Consider the following 19,943-nt stretch of genomic DNA (forward strand, 5'->3'; position numbering starts at 1 on the left):
CGTAGAACAAATTTTTCCTCATTCCTTCAGAAATGATAGATAAAATGCATGTGAGAAAATACTTTTATGTTTTAGAATTTATAGCTCAGTTAGTACTTAATAGACCGTAATTTATGAGTCTGCTTCCAGATCTGAATTCATGTGTTAGATTTTCTGTTTAAAAGTGGAGACACCTATTGAGAATTACAGCAACTCATTTTATCTTCAAACCACTACTTTGCATGGACTTGAATGTACATTAAAAACTTGATGCTGGCACTAAAATTTGCTAAATTTCTATTAGGAAATGCACTTTACCCTAAATTCTCCTTACACATCAATAGTGATCAAATCTTCCAGAATCTGTTCTGCAGCCTTTTCTGGAGACTGTAGGTTGTAACAGCTCATTTCCATCACTGCTGACATATCCATAGTTACTGACTCTCCAATCAGCCGAAGGCATTTTATAAGACACATGACATCCCGAGCAACATCCACATCTATGATTAAGACAAAGTTAACATTCATGACTCAAGCCAATGAAGAGCTACTGATTAATATTACACTAAAATAAAATATAAATAATTAAATGCCAAGGATCTATCTGAGGTCTTGGAGATGCTTAGGCCTCTTCGGTATTCCTTTTTTTTTTTTTTTTTAAAAAGATTTTATGTATTTATTTGACAGAGATAGAGACAGCCAGCGAGAGAGGGAACACAAGCAGGGGGAGTGGGAGAGGAAGAAGCAGGCTCCTAGCGGAGGAGCCTGATGTGGGGCTCGATCCCATAACGCCGGGATCACGCCCTGAGCCGAAGGCAGGCGCTTAACTGCTGTGCCACCCAGGCGCCCCTCGGTATTCCTTACAATATCTATATTGTGGTAAATTGACCAGGCAAGGTCATAGTGGCAATCAAAGTATTTTTGCATCCGCTTGAAACAAAGCATAGGGTTCATGTAGGAAGGGGCTTAAATATGGACACAGTAATTACTATTACCATCAGATATAGCTGCCTCATCCTCTGCCAAAAGGTTCTCATCAGGCAGGAGATACAAATGATCCACTAAGGAGGAAGGCACAAGGAAAGACAGGTACCCCTGGAAATACAAATCTTCCAATTACACTTTTTTCAATGAATGCTTACAGGTATAAAAAAATTGAGACCTGAATCTTATCACAAGGAAACACCAGACATACCCAAGCCAAGAGACACTCTATAAAACAACAGGTAGTCTTAAAAAAAAAGTCAATGTCATGAAAGACAAAGAAAGGCTGACAAAAGCTCAAGATTAAGCTAAATAAACATGACAACCAAATATATCCAAGATCTTAGATTGGATCCTAAATCAGATGAAAAATTATGGGCACAACCGGTAAAATCAGAATGTAACAGTACAATATCATATCAATAACAAATTACCTGATTTTTAAATTGTGCTGTGGTTATGTAAGAATACACTGCTCTTAGGATACATAGTAAATTTTTAAGAATAAAGGGTATAATGTCTATGACTAACTCTCAACTGGATTAAGAAGAAAAATATATATGCATAAAAGACAGGAAAGCAAATGGAAGTTAACAAACGAATCTGGGTGAAGGGTATACAAAAGTTCTTTGCGCTACTCTCGTAACTCTTTGAAGTTTGAAATCCCTTTAGTATATAATAAGGTAAATAAAGCAAAATGCAAGAAAATTATAAATAATGCAGAAGACTATCTAAATACAAATGAACCATAATTCTAAAAGAAAAAAAATACGAAGTTCTAAAAGCTAACTACAACATTTGATAGACTGATAGTCTGAAAGATCCACGGAACCTTCTAAAGGAGTTCTATATGCTTTAGCTTCCTTACTTTTTTCAGTAGGCACACCATGTTTGTGTGTGGATTCAAATGCAGGGCAAGAGGATGAGAGAGGGCTTCTTGGTACTGAAGACAACAGGCATAGAACTTGCACCAGAATTCCTGTTGTAAATTTCGAAACTCCTCCTGGGAAAATTCATATTCTGTTACACTTCCTTGGAGCTGGCAAAGAACAAAAAGGGGGGAAAAAAAGAGAGAGAGAGAAACTCTTAATACCATTTGGGATCTTTCTTCCTCAAAACGTAACTGTCTAATATCATCTTACTAAATGAATATCCCTTATGCATTATATGTCATAGACTATATATATCTCTAATTTTCAAATTAAAAGGTTTAAACATTCATACTTCCTACTAACAAGGTCCAGTGAACAATTTGAACAACTCCTCAGCACCAATCTAGCCTGTATAAAGAAATTATCACTCTTTCTCCACCCAAACCTTACCTCACTTTCAACAGCTAAAGTGACTTCTTTCTTCAGTTCACTCCAGGAAAGATCTAAATTCCTCTCAGTTCCTCTACAGAAAATCTAAAATTAAAAGAGACATTTTAGAGTATTATATGCTACCCAAAACTGAATGAAAGACACATCAATTTAGAAGGCACCGAGCCAATACACAGCTATACAATAGAAACTGAACATGGCTGAAGTACCCATCTACGTCTAACACTGTGAATAATTCTGGTATATGAAATCATAGCAAGTTTGAAATCATTTCTTTCTTTTTTTCTTTGAAATAATTTCTACAGACCAGAACAAACTACAGAAATCCATGAATCTGTCAGAATTATAACAGGGTACAGTTGGATTACAAAAAATACACAAAAAAACAAACCCTGAAAGGCTATTGCTCAGCCAGAAGGAAGATACAAAATGATGCAAAATACACACACCCAAACTGGCACGAAAGCAACCCACAGTAGTCTTGCGGCTGGTCACTCTACTAGGAATGACTCTCCTAAAGGAGAGCACTTAATAAATGCCTTAGTGATTATTTAATATTTCAGTGTGCAAGAGCTATCATAAGGCATACACGTTTAATTGTTAACAAGGAAGAAGGCTGATAGGATGAAAAGAAAAAACACCTTAGGAGACAGTGACCATGTCACCCCGAAGCTTTAGCAGAGAGAAAACAGAAAACATGCAATAGCCAGATTTTTAAGAATGTATGTAAAAGAAAAGTCAAGGGTCTAGAAATGGTATCACCTGAAAGAAAGTTAAGGAACTGGGTGTATATAATCTGGAGAAAGACAATAGGGAAAGACTCCTAAAATATTCGACCAGTTGCTTTCTAAAAGAGAGACATGCTCTATGAAGTCCCAAAAGAGAGAACCTGCCAAAAGGACATGGACTAAAATTGATCCAATACTGGGAAGTGCTTTTATTTTTTATTTTATTTTTACTTTTTTTTTTTACAGAGATAGCGAGAGAGAGAGAGAGAGAGAGAGAGAGAGAGAGCGCGCGCGCATGAGTAGGGAGGACAGAGAGAAGCAGGCTTCCTGCTCAGCAGGGAACCCCAGGTGGGCTCCATCCCAGGACCCTGGGATTGTGACCAGAGCCGAAAGCAGATGCTTAACCAACTGAGCCACCCAGGCGCCCCAGAAAGAGCTTTTAAATGACATAGCTTGGGAACAATAACTCACACAAGAGCCAGTGAGAAACTGATCACTGGAGGCAGAGACAACTAGAAGCTGAATAGCTGTTAGAAAAGCCTCAGAAGGTGTTTCTTTGTGTGGAAGGTCAGGTGAGGAGATTCTGAGGGACCTTTCAATTCTACGAGTGATTATTCTATTTTTAATCCATTAAGTTAATGGCAATTTAAGGAAGCCGAAGTGACTTTAAAGAATCCTTTTGTAAAGCATTAAATATCCCTTAAGCCATGTGACTTTGAAGATTAGATTTGAGGTTTTTTTTTTTTTTTTAATCTGAACTAAGTCAGACCTTTGTTGTATTAACAGAAGGGTAAAATAGAGTACCATCAAAACTAACCAAGAAAACATTTTAAGTTTCTTTCAAGTACTGAGATTACATGCAGTATAGTATGGTATCTTTTCACAACAGTGTAGGCACGAATTTCTCTTTTTACTACTGGCATGGTTCATTAGTCATTGGGGAAGTACCCACAGCTCTACCTCCCTATTGGGAGTCTTACTTAATGGAAAAAACATTAAAAAAAAAAAAATCACACTAATAAGCACATGTATCTACAACTGCAAAAATATGTTTGGTGTTTAGTATATATAAAACAAAAATTAATAATAATTATTAATTATACAATGATAGTTACAAAGTAAGAGATAGTCTTAAATACTAAATCTTTTCTTGCTGACCTGTAAAGCTTTACATAAAGCTGCATTTATGAATCGTCCAGGTGTAAACAGATTCTGCAAATACATCTCCTGTTGAAGAGTAAAACAAAAATTAATGTCATTCTAAATAGATAAAATTTGGAAAAATTTGAAGGAAGAATTCATCACATTAGCACCAACACTTGAGTTTCTATTATATGAATATGGCCTTTCTATATTTGAGCTACACCAAGTACTAGAGCAGTTCTAACTTTTCACACTGAGAAGACTGCAGTGTCTGAGTCAACTAGGCGTACTGTAAAGAAATCAGTGTGTTCCTCATGGAGTACTTCATAGCGTTCCACTGGAAAACGCAGCTTGTCAAATGCCAACCTTAAGTGGAAAAGGCGAACACAGTTTATTGGTGATACACACTGGGAAGAGAACAATTAAACTAAACTGGCGTCTACACCATCCACAAAGTGGCTCACATATAAAAGAAAAGGAACCAAGAATCGGCATTACATGTAAAAATAAACAAAAACCTGCAATACGCTGTCACTAACAGGGAAATGAATTAGAGAGAAAAAAAATGAGAAGTCTTATGTTGCCTAATTATTTTGCCTAAACTTTTAAATCAGATTTGCCAGGAAGTAGCAAACCTGACTAACCTTCATTCAAGTTTCCTTCCTCCTACTGAGGTTCTGGGGAATAACTTAGGGCCCCAAATCTTCAACCTCATTTTAACATGAAGGCATCATCTGAAAGGTTTTGCTTCTACTCATCCTGAGGGTATCTCTGAAAACAGGGAGACTGGCCTAGTTTGCTCGCTACTGTATTACCTTTTAAAGTTATTTTCTTCGTAGCATAAACAGCTACGAGAATTTATCTGATTTCTAGTTTATATGCATGTACCAACATGGTTGGTATAGCGGACACATAGTGTTTATGCCTGCCCAGGATCCATTTCCTTTCTTTTACTAACAAGTCCCTACCTTTCTCTGGGGAACCATTCCTCCTCTACCCGTACTCCCCATACTCAACTGACTTCACCACCTCCACAAGAGCAAGGTGCAGGTTGGTCAGGTTTCTCATGCCAAGCTAGACTATTCTATTCCTTCTGCTCAGAGTGACTATGGCAGAAATCAGCACATGGCTCAAGCCAGGTAAATGAGAGTCTAGTTCAGGACCAGGGACAGAGGTTCTGTCTTTTCCTCGGGTTGTTAAGTTCTATAGAATGCACAGGCTCAGGCAGCCTGCCTGAGAATAAACCCAACAATGAGGAAAGCAGAATAGAGACAAAGGAGAGATCAAGCCCTGAAAGCACTGTTCCAGCCATGGCTGAAGCCAGGGAACTCTCACCTTCTCAGCTGCCCAAATCAATACATTTTCCTTTAAGCTTAAGTCAGTTTGAGGTGGATTTCTTTGACCTGCAGCTGAAAGAATTCGGACTAATACAACTGATTCTTCTCAAACTAATGATTGGAGTAAATCATCCCCTTACATAAGACTTTAATATTGCTTACTCTGGGGTCTTGATCATCTCTGAGAATGATCTCTTCCTCTGGCAGAGAGTGCATAAAAACCGAATTCCACTGACCTGCAGCATTACTACAGGGAAACAAACAAAGACCATCAGTCTACATAAAAATGATAACTAAAAGCTTACGCTGTTGATCTATTAAAAGTTTAAAAATAAATAAATAAAACTTATTTTCAGCATTCTGGCTTTAGAGAAGTTGCTCTTAACAGTTTAACAGGCATCTTCCTGAAATTAAAACTCTAACCACAAATCTATAAATAATAGCTATTAATCTGCATTTACTACATATCAGACATTAGGCTAGGTGCAGTTAAGAGTATTACTCAAGTAAGCCTTATGGTAACTCTAAAGGATGTGGTACCCCCATTTTGCAGATGGGGAAAGTGAGGCTTCGGGCATCTCACAGCTACTCAGTTTCACAACTGGACTCAAACTCTCATCTGATACCAGAGTCCTGCTTTTTCCCACTTTGCTGGAATGCTATCTATAAGAAGTACTCTCATATTTTCTGAGGTGTGGCTCAACCATCTGGGGCAACTACTCCTGTAATTCTGTTCTAGAATATAGGATTATGAGAGATCCCTAAGGTTCAACTGGTTTAGTTCCAAGGACATTAAGCTGTATTCCAGGGAATCCTACACAGGTTATTTCAGGGGTTACACAGTGTTTGAGTCAAAATTATTTTTTTAATGTATTTTGTAACTACTAAAAAACACTTTATACTATTATCACGTACATTAAAAGAATTAGAGACCAAATATACCTAATATTAGAGATTATCAACACGTTAAATTGTGTTACAATTTTATACTCATAAAATATTAGTTTTATATACTGGAGTTCATTATCTTTCAAAAAAAAAAAAAAAGGATTTCCTGTTTTAAAAAAGTTTGAAAAGCACTATACTTGTGCAATCAATGTCCCTTCTTATGATGAGGAAACTGAGAACCCAAAGGGGCTACAGTATCTTTTGGAAGTTGTGGCTGTCAGAAATAGTCTGCTCAGAAGCAATGAAAACTCCCAAATTAGAAGTATTTTGGGTATGTGCCATTTCTCCCAAGAAATATGGTATTTTCTTTATCTCATTCCAACCCTAAGAATCCTTCATTTTGTTCTAAAACCAAAAGATAAGAAAAACACAAAATGCAAAAGGAGGAATTCCGGAAAACAGTTGACAACAAGCAAACCCAGGGCTGAATCCTTTCCATGCAAACATGTGACTTTGGTTCTACATAAAAAGCTGTTTTCTAAGTATGAAACTCCTTGGGGTGAGGCAGGATGACAGAAGTAAGTGATCCATACTGTTCATAGTTGATGTATTTCACAACAGTTTGGTTTTCAGCATCATGCCACATGGCCCAGATATCTGTAGAGGTTATGGCGAAGTCAATCAGTGTCTCCTAGGGGGAAATGTGGGAAAAAGAGGTTAAAATAAGAAAGGGTAATAGCTTATAGTGACTTACATTTGTATCAACAGGAGGGGTAAAAGCATAAAAACAAAAGATACTACTACAAGAACTTGGTAAAACCCACATGAAATTTTGTTTGCATATGTCATTAAATATTCCACTTTAAGATTTCCATCCCTTTACAACATAGTTGAGTCAGTCAATACTTCTTTCCTGTACTTGTGTGATATGCAAAGGATGATCCAACTTACCTGAGAAGTGAATAGGGAGGAAATGTGATCTAGACTATAGCGGTTATTCTCAGTGCTCACCAGCTGGAAAATGCAGAACTGTTGAAACATAAGTTGATAATTTATTACTTGAAATAATCAACATGCTACTTTTCTAAGAGTTATGAGCATCCAGAAACCAATTTTTTAAAAAATGTGGTAAAATACACATAACATTTATCATCTTAACCATTTTTTAAGATACAGTCCAGTAGTGTTAAATACATTCACATTACTATGCAACCTATCTCCAGATCTTTTCTCATCTTGTAAAACTGAAACTATACTCATTAAACAACTCCACACTCCACTTTCCCTCCAGTCCCTGGCACCCACCATTCTACTTTTGGTCTCTGTGAACTTGACTACTCTAGGCACTTTTTATATAAGTGGAATTTTTTTTTTTAATATAAGTGGAATCTTAACAGTATTTTCTTTTTTTGTGATTGGCTTACTTCACTAAGCTTAACATCCTCAAGGTCTATCCATGTTGTAGCATGTGTCAGAATTTCCTGCCCTTTTAAGGTTGTATAATATTCCATTTTATGTACATACCATTTTTGTTTATTCATTCATCTGTCAAGGAACACTTGGACTGTTTCTACCTTTTGGTTATTGTAAATAATGCTATGAATATGGGTGTTTAAATATGTCTTTGAGACCTTGCTTTGAATTCTTTAAGGGTATATACCCAGAAGTGTAATTTGCTGGATCACATGGTAATGCTATGATCAATTTTTTGAGGAACTGCCACACTGTTTTCCAGAGTGGCTGCAACATTTTACATTTCCACTAGCAATGTAAAAGGGTTTCAATTTCTCTATATCCTTGTCAACCCTGTTATTTTCTAGGGTTTTTCTGGATAGCAGCCATCCCATGGGTGTGAGGTGATATCTCATTATGGTCAGAAACCTGTTTTTAAGTTTATATATATATATTTTAAAGATTTTTTAAATTTATTTATTCGACAGAGATAGAGACAGCCAGCGAGAGAGGGAACACAAGCAGGGGGAGTGGGAGAGGAAGAAGCAGGCTCATAGCAGAGGAGCCTGATGTGGGGCTCGATCCCATAACGCCGGGATCACGCCCTGAGCCGAAGGCAGACGCTTAACCGCTGTGCCACCCAGGCGCCCCTAAGTTTATATTTTTACTAAAGTACCAGAGATAATTAATTTGAAATAGGGAGCGTGCCAGAGTGCAGGGAGGGGCACAGGGAGAGAGTCTTCAAGCAGACTTTCCACTGAGTGCAGAGCCTGATGCAGGGCTTGATCTCACGACCCATGAGATCACGACCTGAGCCAAAACCAAGAGTTGGCTGCTCAACCGACTGAGCCACCCAGGAGCCCTGTACCAGAGATAATTTAAAACATATGTGCAATACAAATCAACACTTGTTAACCTTTACTAAAAACAAAACTCTGTAATTCAAGTGTAATATTTAACTCTACGGCCAAAACAAACATTTTCAAACTCAAAAATGATATTTAATGGATATTTTAAGTAATTTTTTTGGATAAAGAAAATTCACTATGAACTGATGAGTGACAATGATTCTGTCTTTATAACACAAGCAACTTTCCACAAGGAAGTACTAAAAGAAAAATATACAGTGAGAGTCCCTTCTGGGGAAAAAAAAAAGCAGTGTATGAAATATGAAAAATATATGTAGTATTCATATTCATCCTAGCCTAGAGCCATATTTTACAAGTTGCAGATCTCAACCCCTTAGTGGGATATAAATCAGTTTAGCAGGTCTGAACCAGAGTTAAAAAAAAAAACCAATGTATCAGACTTCATTAGTTCATCCACTCATAGTAACGGTAAGTAGGTTTCATGAAAATTTTTTTGTTACATGTCCATCACCACATACGTGTATATTAGGTAGTAAAGCAAGATATTTCTTATTATAGATTATAGCCAAAAAATGAGCTGGAAAAATGCTGTGCTAGTGTAGTACTTCTCAAACTACCTACCCGTAGTAAAGGACCAGTTTTGTTTTTTTGTTTTTTGCTTTTTTTTTCAATTTCCAACCTGTGGCAGATTGATACTTTTACAGAACACAGAAACCTTGAATATGAGTGTCTGTAGCAATGTCAAACCACTATAAATGTCGCTAAAAGTTTTCCTCTCACTCTCTGTAGTTATCTTATTGCAAACCGGTAATGAAGAATTCATGGCCCAGGACCAGTCCACAGACCACACACCGTGGGTCTGCAGGACTTCTGTTAAGAGAGCTGTCTTAGGGCGCCTGGGTGGCACAGTGGTTAAGCGTCTGCCTTCGGCTCAGGGCGTGATCCCGGCGTTATGGGATCGAGCCCCACATCAGGCTCCTCCGCTATGAGCCTGCTTCTTCCTCTTCCACTCCCCCTGCTTGTGTTCCCTCTTTCGCTGGCTGTCTCTATCTCTGTCGAATAAATAAATAAAATATTAAAAAAAAAAAAAAAGAGAGCTGTCTTAGTGTCTTATATGGAATTCAGGCAGCAAGCTTATGATATCAATGAGAACAAGATGCTGAGAATGACCGAATACACTTACTTACTAAAGAATTAGTTTTTTTTTTTTTAATTATGTTATGTTAGTCACTATACAATACAGTACATCCTTAGTACTTACTAAAGAATTAGAATCCAAAGAACCAAAAGGAAAATAAGAAACAAATGAAATTAATAGGAATGGAAGTAAGATCTCACAGATAAAAGAAAAATAAACTTCAACTATGCAGATTAGGGGAAAAAAACAGGCTGAAGAGCAGTTTTTGTGAAGGGGGAAAAAAGCACTACAAGTTCATTATGATCTGAATATGCCTAACTGCCAAAAAAGCTGATTTGATTTTAAGTTTCATTAAGAGAACCATAGTGCTCAACGAAGGAAATAATAGCTCTGCTCAGGGGCGCCTGTGGCTCAGGTCATGATCTCAGGGTCCTGGGATCCAGCCCGGCATAGGGTTCTTTTTTTTTTTTTTTTTTTAAAGATTTTATTTATTTATTTGACAGAGATAGAGACAGCCAGAGAGAGAGGGAACACAAGCAGGGGGAGTGGGAGAGGAAGAAGCAGGCTCATAGCGGAAGAGCCTGATGTGGGGCTCGATCCCATAACGCCGGGATCACGCCCTGAGCCGAAGGCAGACGTTCAACCGCTGTGCCACCCAGGCGCCCCATCGGCATAGGGTTCTGCACTCAGTGGGGAATCTGTTTGTCCCTCTCCCTCTTGCCCTCTCCGTCGCTCATGCTAAGAAATAAATAAAATCTTAAAAAAAAAAAAAAAAAAAAAAAAGCTCTGCTCAATTTAACACCACTCCTACATTCAATTTTGATTCTTTTAGAGAAGTGCTTCTCAAAATGTAGGCCACAGACTGTTTCAGGGATCAGTGAGGCTGAAACTCTTTTCTTTTTAATTTTTTTTTCTAAGTAATCTCTACGTCCAATGTGGGGCTCAAACTCACCACCCCAGGATCAAGAATTGCACATGCTCTACTGACTGAGCCTGCCAGCCCCCCGTGTCTGTGAGGCTGAAAGTCTTTTCATAATAGTACATTTTTTGCCTTTTCCAATGTGTTATTTTCGCATTGATGATGCAAACGCCTAAATAGAGGGTAAAATTACTGGTATTTTAACATGAATCAAGGCAATGGCACCAAACAGAACGCCCTTTCATGATAAAAACACTCGGTAAACTAGGAGTAGAAAGGAACTTCCTCAACACAATAAAGGGCATTTATGAAAAATTCACAGCTAACATACTCGATGGTGAAACACTGAAAGCTTTCTCCTTTAGATTGGCAAAAGACATAGATGTTAAGCTCTCCCCACTTCTATTCAATATTGTACTGGAGCATCTATCCAGGGCAACTAAGAAAAAAAAAGGCATTCAATTGATTCAACTGGGAAGGAAGTAATAAAACTATTTGCAGATGAGGTTATCTTGTATATAAGACATTCTAAGGACTCCACTGTAACACTAATACGAAAAAAAAAATAGAAAAATTCAGCAAGGTTGCAAGATACAAGATCAATACATAAAAATCTATTGTATTTCTATGAACTTGCATTGTGTAATCCGAAAATAAAACTGAGAAAATAATTTCATTTCAATAATTTCATTTACACCAGTATTAAGAGGAATAAAATACCTAGGAATAAACTGATCAAAAGAACTGCAAAACTTATACTCTGAAAACTATAAAACATTGTAAAAAGAAATTAAAGATCCAAGTAAACAGAAAAACATCCCATATTTATGGACCCAAAGACTTAATACTGCTAAGATGGCAATACTGTCCAATATCACCTACAGAACCAACATAATCTCTACAGAATCCGTCAAATAAGAAATATATATACTGGTCTCTGCCCCGGCTCCTGATACTGAGCTAAAACGCTTGTATCTTCCTGAGTGATGGAAATGATAGGAGCATCTTATACAGAGCTCCTAAATCCCTTGGAATTTTCTGGGTGATAAATGCTTTTTTTTTTTTTTTAAAGTAGGCTCCACACCCAACGTGGTGCTTGAACTCACCCAGAGATCAAGAGTCACATGTTCTACCGACTGAGCCAGCCAGGTGCTCTGGAAATACCTTTTGTTCTAACGAGGTGACTCCTGGATAGCTTCAGGATGAGGGCTGGTCACCAGAAAGACCAAGCCATGATTAGAAGTTTGGAACATTCAGTCCCAATCCCATTCTCTGGAGGAGAGAGAGGCTAGAGATCAAGTTAATAATGGATCATGTCTACATCATGATGCCTCCATAAAAATTCCTGAAGTATGGTATAGGGAGAGCTTCCAGATTCGTGAACACATCCATGTGCCAGGAGGATGGCATACCCCAACACAGCAGGGACAGAGGCCCCTGCACTCAGGACCCTTCTGGACTCATCCTACATAATCCTTAATCATATGGTAAACTGGCAAATGTAAGTTAGTGTTTCCCTGAGTTCTGTTGGCTACTCTAGGAAATCGAGGCTGAGGACAGGGTCATGGGATGAATTAAGAGCCCAGGCAGTAAAGGGGCACCTGGGTGGCTCAGTCTATTGAGTGTCTGACTCTTGATTTCAGCTCAGATCATGATCTCAGGGTTGTGAGATTGAGCCCTCCACTGGGCTCTGCACTCAGTGGGGAGTCTGCTTTGGATTCTTTCTCTCCTTCTCCCTCCCCTTCTCTCAAATGAATAAATAAATCTTAAAAAAAATACAACAAAAAACCCAAAAACCAAAAACCCAAGGTGGTAAAAAGAGTATCGACATTTGACTTAAAATGTAGGTGCATGAACAGGGTGTGGAGGCTTCCACACATAGGTAGTAGGGTGCGAACTCAAGCAGGATGATGAGGGTATCCAAACAGAGTAGCAGTCTGTATTGGTAATTAGAGCCCAAGTAGGGGAGGAAGGTGTCCACTGAATGGGGGTGGCAGAGTATCAGCCCAGATAAAGAAGGCATCCAGATGTAGGGGCAGCCTGTGGTTGGGCATCAGAGCCCAAGAGAAGTGAAGGGGGCACCCAGATGGGCACCTCCAGCATAGTGAGGAAAAACCCTTCCTCACTGGAATGTTATCAGGATTAAATGGATAATATGTGTAACGTATGTGAGCCCAGAGTAAGCACAGTCCAAGCATTTGCTATTAATTACATAAGGGGCCTGACATCATGCCAAACACAGGGTATCCAACAAATGGTTGTTTACTCTATGATTACACCATTGTATTACACCCTAAATACCTTATCTACATACAACAACTAGTGTTTGGAAGATGAACAAAATTATTTCTAAAAATTAACTTCCCTTCAACCACTTAGTAACACCTACATCCCTTTCATAACTCTGTTTTTACACCCAGACGTCAAAATTGGCTCTTTCTTGTTTAGCTTTGGTTAACTTTTCCTTTCAGATTCCTTTAAACTCTCTATTTCCTTTCATCCTGACTTCCAGTTCTTTAAATTCACCTATTAGCACAAAACCCACCATCTCCATGGAAACACTTGAAACACCTACGCTGGTGTGAAGAGCTGAAACAGACTCAATTTATCTATAGCTCCCTCCCCACATCGGCACACACTGCATAGCGTGACAGGGGTCTTACTTGTTTCATACCTGTCCTTGTTTGGGTGCATGCATGTATACCCCTATGTAGAGTCCCATGGAAGGGGAATAAGCAAGTCGTAATTTATGTCCAGTCCCAGCAGCGAGCCGAAGGTCCTTAAACGTGGGAACATACTCCAGCATGTCGGCTGCCATCAGGCACATCTGGTCCTGCCCAAGATGAGTCAACAAGGAGTGTCAAAGAAGATCCCAGCTGGAAAAACAAACTCCTTCTCTTTTGAAAGGATGCACATCTATTACTTCTACCACTCTGTCTCTTGTACCTGCTGAGGGACACTACGGGTTTGTTTGTTTGTTTGAAGGCTCAAATGAAAACACCTCTTCAGTCTGATAAACAAAACCATCAACTGTTTTATCAATCTTAAAAACTATTTTATTGGGCAACCCATTCAGGACCCCTCTCACTCTAGAGAGCTTTTTTCTTTTCTTTCTGTTCTCACCTTCACTTTAAATAAACTTTCACTTTACCCTTAAAAAAACCAAAACCCAAAACTATTTTACCAACTTGCATTTAAAAAACACATTTGTTCTTTTTTTTAAAAACATTTGTTCCTCTTAAGTGAAGAGTATTCTCTGCACTATTTTAATTCTGTAGGATTCATAGCTTAAAAAATATATGTAAAAAGAAATGTGTGAAAAATAAAGCTAAATGGAACTGTGTCTAGAAATGGCCTATAACTTCCAAGCTAAGTGATCTTAATAATCTTTGAGAGAAACAGCAAGATTGATTTCAATTTTCTTATAATTCACAATCCTATTTTAACTTACAGTAACTATAAATGTAGCATTTACCTTATAAGACCACATTCGTAGTTTATGATCCTGGCACAGAGCAAAGATGAAGGCATCGTGCTCGACACAATGAACAGCAAGAGCGAAGGGACGATCAGAAAGCCCCTGATCACCTCTAAAAACATAAGGCCCAATTTTAGGGTTTTAGTGTTATAAACATCAGATTAGAATTTGTAATTAACAAGATAAAACAAAGTTATAAATGTACACTCTTAATCAACAGAAGGAGCCAAGAGTTTACATACTGGAATAAGATAACTGTATTTTCTATTTGATTTACAACCAATCACTACGATACATTTTAAAAGGCTCTACATAAGATAGCAGTAGAGTTCTAATCATCAAAACTTTCTACTTCTAATATTACGTAAGACTGGATTTGGTAAGTCAGGGCAGGGCCCTGAATGGAATATTGTGAGAATATATACAGAAAATCACTTTCTGCTATGAAGGTGTCCAAGCTGTGGCTCTTCTCAGATAGAATGTAATGTTTTACAGTCTCTTCTCCTTTTCAGTGTAATGCTTATCTGCCTTGGCGTAAGACTGGAATTACTAATAGGTGCTGACGACTGGAAAAATTAAATTCTTGGGCCCTCTGATTTACCCACCAGACACCACTTACCTGATGGCTGTTGGCATCCAGCCTATAAGCAGTCGTTGCATTACTGAACTCTGTTTCAATTCCACAACTGACACCATTCCTATCAGATTGAGAACAGACCAATGATATCCAAGGCACCTCTTGATCAGACTCAAAGAAACCCAACAACAAGAAGAACGCACCATGGATAAGGTCTTCATAACAGGCTTCTACATTTCTATACGAAGAAGTTTTAGCATGTAGCCTATCCACATACACCCCACATAAAATACTTGGAATCATTATTGGATCAATAAAAATAGCACTAACATATTCCTAGGGAAAACTTCTGCCATCTACAAACAGTAACCCTATCGCTGCTCAGAACAATCATTCTTTCCAAAAGAATCACAGGTTTCCTTTCATGTGCCTGGAACAGTTCTAGCTGCTGAAGATTTAGCAATAAATAAAACATAAAAAAAACACAAACAAACCTGTCCTCATAGAACATACATTCCACAGGGAGCAGGGCAGAAGTTGAGATAGTAAGCTAAACTAAGCAGAACGGTAATAGGTGAAAACAGAAAGGATACAATGAATGCTGGGGGCGGGGGGTGCTTCTGTAAGTGCGTGCAAGTTTGAAAAGCGTGGTCAGGGAAGGCCTCACACCGAGGGATCACCGAGTAAAGACCCAGAGTTGAGGGAATGAGCCAAGTTAGTAGCTAGAGAAAGACTCTCTCAGGCAAAAGCGCTGACATAGGAGTGTGCCCAGGATGTTCTGGGAACTGCAAGGGCATGAGACTGGTGCACAGAAGGCAAAGGGGGGAAAGAAGCTGAGGTTAGAGCGGCAGCAGGGGGTCACTGTAAGATAACGTAAGGACTCTGGGTTTATTCAGAATGGGATGAAGAACAAACCTGGGGTGACATGATTCCACTAAGGTTTTAAATGTATCAGTCTGTCCCAGAAGTCTCTATAGAAGTAAGGAGAGGTCTGAGGGGTATTTAGGAAGCCAAAGCAATAATCCAGGCAAGAGACAGTGGTGACTTGGAGGAGGTTATCAGCAGCTGAATTTGTGTCAATTAATTTATTTTAATTACAGAACCTCAACCTGAAGGGAGATAAGTAGTCAACCCCTCTCTACTACAGGCCTTAGAATAGGCTATCTTATAGTCATTTGTCTTCCCACACTCCAAAAAATTTACAATTCCTCATCCACTGCATAAAATCTTACCTTCTCAGAAAAAAAACAGTGAAAGCATTGCAGACTCCTTAGGCAAGCAACACTGAATGATCATGTCGGGGGGGGAGCAGAGAAGCAATTCCTGCCATGGATGATGGGTATGGACTTCTAAGGTTTTAATGCCAACATTCCTTGCTTAAAGTTAAATCCAAGTTCAGTTCCCATTCTTACCAGGTATGTCGTAAGGAGGTAGTTTAAGAACAAAGATTCCCCCGGAAGCAGATGGTAGAGCAAACAGAGCGTCCCCATCGTTGCTCAGCCAGGCTGCTGAGGTGGTAGAATTAGGGGAGAGTCCAGGTACGGCTGGAATTAATTGAGAGTTGCAAGGATCCCTGAAATCAACTTTTCCAATGTCAGTAAATATGGACTGCATCTGACTTTCAATTACCAACTCCTGTGGAGTAATGAAAAAGGAAAACCTGTTATAACAAAATAAGCTGAATTTTGCTCAGTTCCTCTCAATTGCTACAAAACCTTTTTTTTTTTTTTTTAAGATTTTATTTATTTATTTGAGAGAGAGAGAGAGTGCTTGTGAGCTCACGCAAGAGCAGGGGGAGGGAGAAGCTGACTCCCTGATGAGAGAGGAGCCTGACGCAGAGCTGGATCCCAGGACCCCAATATCATGACCTGAGCCAAAGTCAGATGCTTAACTGACTGAGCCACCCAGGTGCCCCTACAAAAGTCTTTAAAGTAAGAAATGATTGAGCCTAAAAAGAAAGCTAGTTTTTTAAATAAAAATTATATCTTCAACTTAAAAATGTGTCTGATCATTTTAAATAGTAACTATCAAAGTATGCTTGGTGAGAGCTAACAAATCCAATTTGCCTTCAATTTCCAAAGGACACTGCTCCAGCATTAAATTTCTGACAGCGAGAGTAATCTGAGAAATAAAGGATATTACCCTTAACCAACTTACACTTCTATACATCCGGGAAGGGTGTGGTAAAAGTAATCTGTGCACTGTCTGATTGGTTAATACCAAGATTATCACATGATTCTGAGTCTCAGAGATGTGAACCCCTCCAGGCAAGAGGCTGCAATTTTGGAATTTGAGGCGAACTGTGTTATTCAACAGATTTACATCCAGTGACTCTTCCACCAGCTCCAGTGTATCTCCAGAGGTCTTCCTGTTAAAAAAGAGACATTTGTTTACAAAGTTTATGCTTTTCTTTCTAATTGGCTGTTGCTCTGAAATACATGGGAATAGTTTCCAAGTGAACTTTCTCAATTTGAAAGTTTTGGGTAAACAAATTCAGATCAATTTTACAATCCAAACCATCACAGTATGTTCATTTACAAAACAGTACAATGTAAAATTCAAATCTTACTACAGTCTCTCTTCAATGGAGGCATTTCTAAAGTTGATAACCCATTTATTTAGAACAATGATACTCAATGCAATTAAGCCCCACTATAAGGACAATCCACACTCCCCCATTACTTCTAGTGGAATGTGTCCTCCATTATTAGTACCCCAGCATCATACTGTAGCGACGTAAATAAATGTGACTATTTCTCCTTCTATGACTTGTTCCTGCTAGGTAGGATGCAGAGCAGACTTCTTCAGGCGCATCTCTGCCACATGGGAGCCTTGGATCACAGAAAACACCATGCTGGGACAGCCCTAACTTCTCATCACTTTGTTTACCATACTGCCTGCATCTGCCCCCAAAGAGCAAGTCTCCCTCCAGCAATTCAAGGGCAATCTCTAACTTTCTCAGGTCTTTCCCTCCTGTGTTCATCTCTCCTTCCTCCAAAGCCTTCTCTCAACATTCAGATACGCTCTTCCCTGGCCTCTCCTGTTCCATCACCCTGTTCCTGCCTCGATCTGGCTATCCCAATCTCTCCTTTCCTTTCCGTGGCCACATCTTGTCTATTTCCTCACCTCCCTCATACTCTTCAACCTGCCCTCTTCTTACCAAGGTCACCACACCAATTCCAATGGATTCCTCAGTCCTGCTCTTACTTGACCTCTTTGTAGCATTCCACACACCTGACCATGCTGTCCTGAAAAGACTTCTATGATACCACCCTCTCCCGGTTTTATTCCCCCATCTCTAGGCACTCCCTCTCCTCTTTGACCTGACAGCTACTTTTTATTTCTCAAACCGTGATCCTGGATCATCTTATCTGCTCACTGTGCACATTCTCGCAAAGCACATCTTATCCACTCCCAAAGCTGTACACATAACGTGAATTCTGATGATTTCCTAGGGCTCCCTTCTGTTAACTCATGGTAATGTCATCGGTACAAGTTTCTGGATCCTTAACCTCATCTCTGAACAACTGCTTCACCTTCCTGCCTTATGGTGAAAGCTGGGGTCCTGGATCTTGCCCGAGGACAACCCTGGAGCCCTCTCTAATGGTGGTAAGCTTTCTCTACCGCACTCCCTTTAGTGGGGCCTCCCCACTGCCACTCTGGGTCACTGTTCCTCCCTCCCTGCCCAAACCACTTAGCTCTCAAGTGTGAGCAACCAGATACCACCTGTGCCCCTTGCCCACTGCAGTTACCTGCAGCTACCTTTCTTTCATTACTTGAAGCTTACTTCCTGCTCAGTTGCTCTCTCCCACACTTCCCCTGCCATATCTATACTTCAAATATCTCACTTTTTTCAATTCCCCTCCTCTAGTGATTGCCCTTGACTGCATATAAATACACTGGTCTACTTCTTCCACACCCTTGCATTGTCCTCCTGCTACATCTGATTCCTTTGCTTCTCTCACAGTAATGCTCCTTAAGAGAGCTGTTCTGTTCTCACAATCCCTGCCCTCTTTTCTCCAGAGTTCAGCCACTTCGGGGGTTTGTACCACGATAAGAACAGTTTCTGACAAAGTCACCAATGATCTCCACCATTCAAAGGTCTATTTTCACTTCTCTGACTTATATGCAGTATTTAACTGTTTTTCATTCTTCTTGAAATATTTCCCTTAGCTTCTGAAACACCACTCTCTTTTCCTTCAACTCTTTACGTCCCTAGCTATTCCCTCACAGTGTCCTTATCTTCCTAAATATTGGAGTGCCCCAGTGTTTTGTCCTCAGACCTCTTTTCTCTCATCTACACAAGTTTTCAACAAGGGGCCATTCTACCCCACTCCCTAAGGACATTTAACAGTTATCTGGAGATATTTTTGCTTGTCACAACTGGGAGGGAGGGTGCTATTGGTCTGAAGTGGGTAGAGACTAGGGATGATGCTCAATTCCCTACAGTGTGCAGGGCAGCCCCCCACAACAAAGACTTTTCTGGCCCCAAATGCCAACAGTGCAGGTGAATCTCTAGGTGATCTTATTCAGTGTAATTGCTTTAAATGCCATCTAATGCCACGAATTCCCAAATCTGTATCTTCAGCCCAAACTTTCCACTGAACTGGCTACTGCTTCAACACTTCCACTTGGATATCTAACAGGGATTTCAAATGAAACCTGTCCAAAACAGAATGCCTAGACTAGCAAACTGGAAAAACACCTGCTTCACCTGTACTCCTTTCCAACTCAATTAATGGCATCTCTGTAACTTCCAGTTGCTCAAGCCAAAAATCTGGAGGTCACCCTTGACTTTTCTCTTTCTGTATACTCTACAACTGATCCAATAGTAATTCTAACAAACTAATCTTTTTTTTTTTTTAAAGATTTATTTTTTTTAAAGAAAGAGAGAGAGAATGAGAGACCGCATGCACAAGCCGGGTGAGGGGCAGAAGGAGAAGCAGGCTCTCCGCTGAGCAGGGAGCCCGACTTGGGGCTCTATCCTAGAACCCGACACAGGGCTCGATCCTGGGACCCCGGGATCATGACCTGAGCTGAAGCCAGATGCTTAACTGACTGAGCCACCCAGGCACCCCCTAACAAACTCATCTTTAAAACATATCCACAATCAGAATATTTCTCACTGC

General features: G+C 39.5%; 1 protein-coding gene across 6 annotated transcripts in view; it reads right to left on the bottom strand.

Annotated features, from left to right (window-relative positions):
- The window catches only part of NUP160 (nucleoporin 160), a 46,788-nt gene that overhangs the window by 22,948 nt on the left and 3,897 nt on the right, over positions 1-19,943 (bottom strand). For 2 of the 6 annotated variants that reach the window (XM_044388910.3, XM_048215757.2), the window contains exons 3-15: positions 16,972-17,182; positions 16,227-16,449; positions 14,857-14,935; positions 14,235-14,349; positions 13,434-13,592; positions 7,333-7,410; positions 6,975-7,072; positions 5,656-5,740; positions 4,172-4,240; positions 2,286-2,369; positions 1,832-2,002; positions 975-1,074; positions 314-479 (exon numbers count right to left, since the gene is read on the bottom strand). In XM_044388910.3, coding sequence (XP_044244845.2) covers positions 314-479; positions 975-1,074; positions 1,832-2,002; positions 2,286-2,369; positions 4,172-4,240; positions 5,656-5,740; positions 6,975-7,072; positions 7,333-7,410; positions 13,434-13,592; positions 14,235-14,349; positions 14,857-14,935; positions 16,227-16,449; positions 16,972-17,182 — 1,638 coding nt within the window. Of the gene's footprint in view, positions 1-297; positions 480-974; positions 1,075-1,831; positions 2,003-2,285; positions 2,370-4,171; positions 4,241-5,655; positions 5,741-6,974; positions 7,073-7,332; positions 7,411-13,433; positions 13,593-14,234; positions 14,350-14,856; positions 14,936-16,226; positions 16,450-16,590; positions 17,183-19,943 lie in introns of those variants that run through there. The other 4 variants (XM_057317281.1, XM_057317280.1, XM_057317279.1 and 1 more) reach the window with 4 other exon arrangements.

Source organism: Ursus arctos, unplaced genomic scaffold, assembly GCF_023065955.2.
Source record: "Ursus arctos isolate Adak ecotype North America unplaced genomic scaffold, UrsArc2.0 scaffold_23, whole genome shotgun sequence".
NCBI classification, from domain to species: domain Eukaryota; kingdom Metazoa; phylum Chordata; class Mammalia; order Carnivora; family Ursidae; genus Ursus; species Ursus arctos.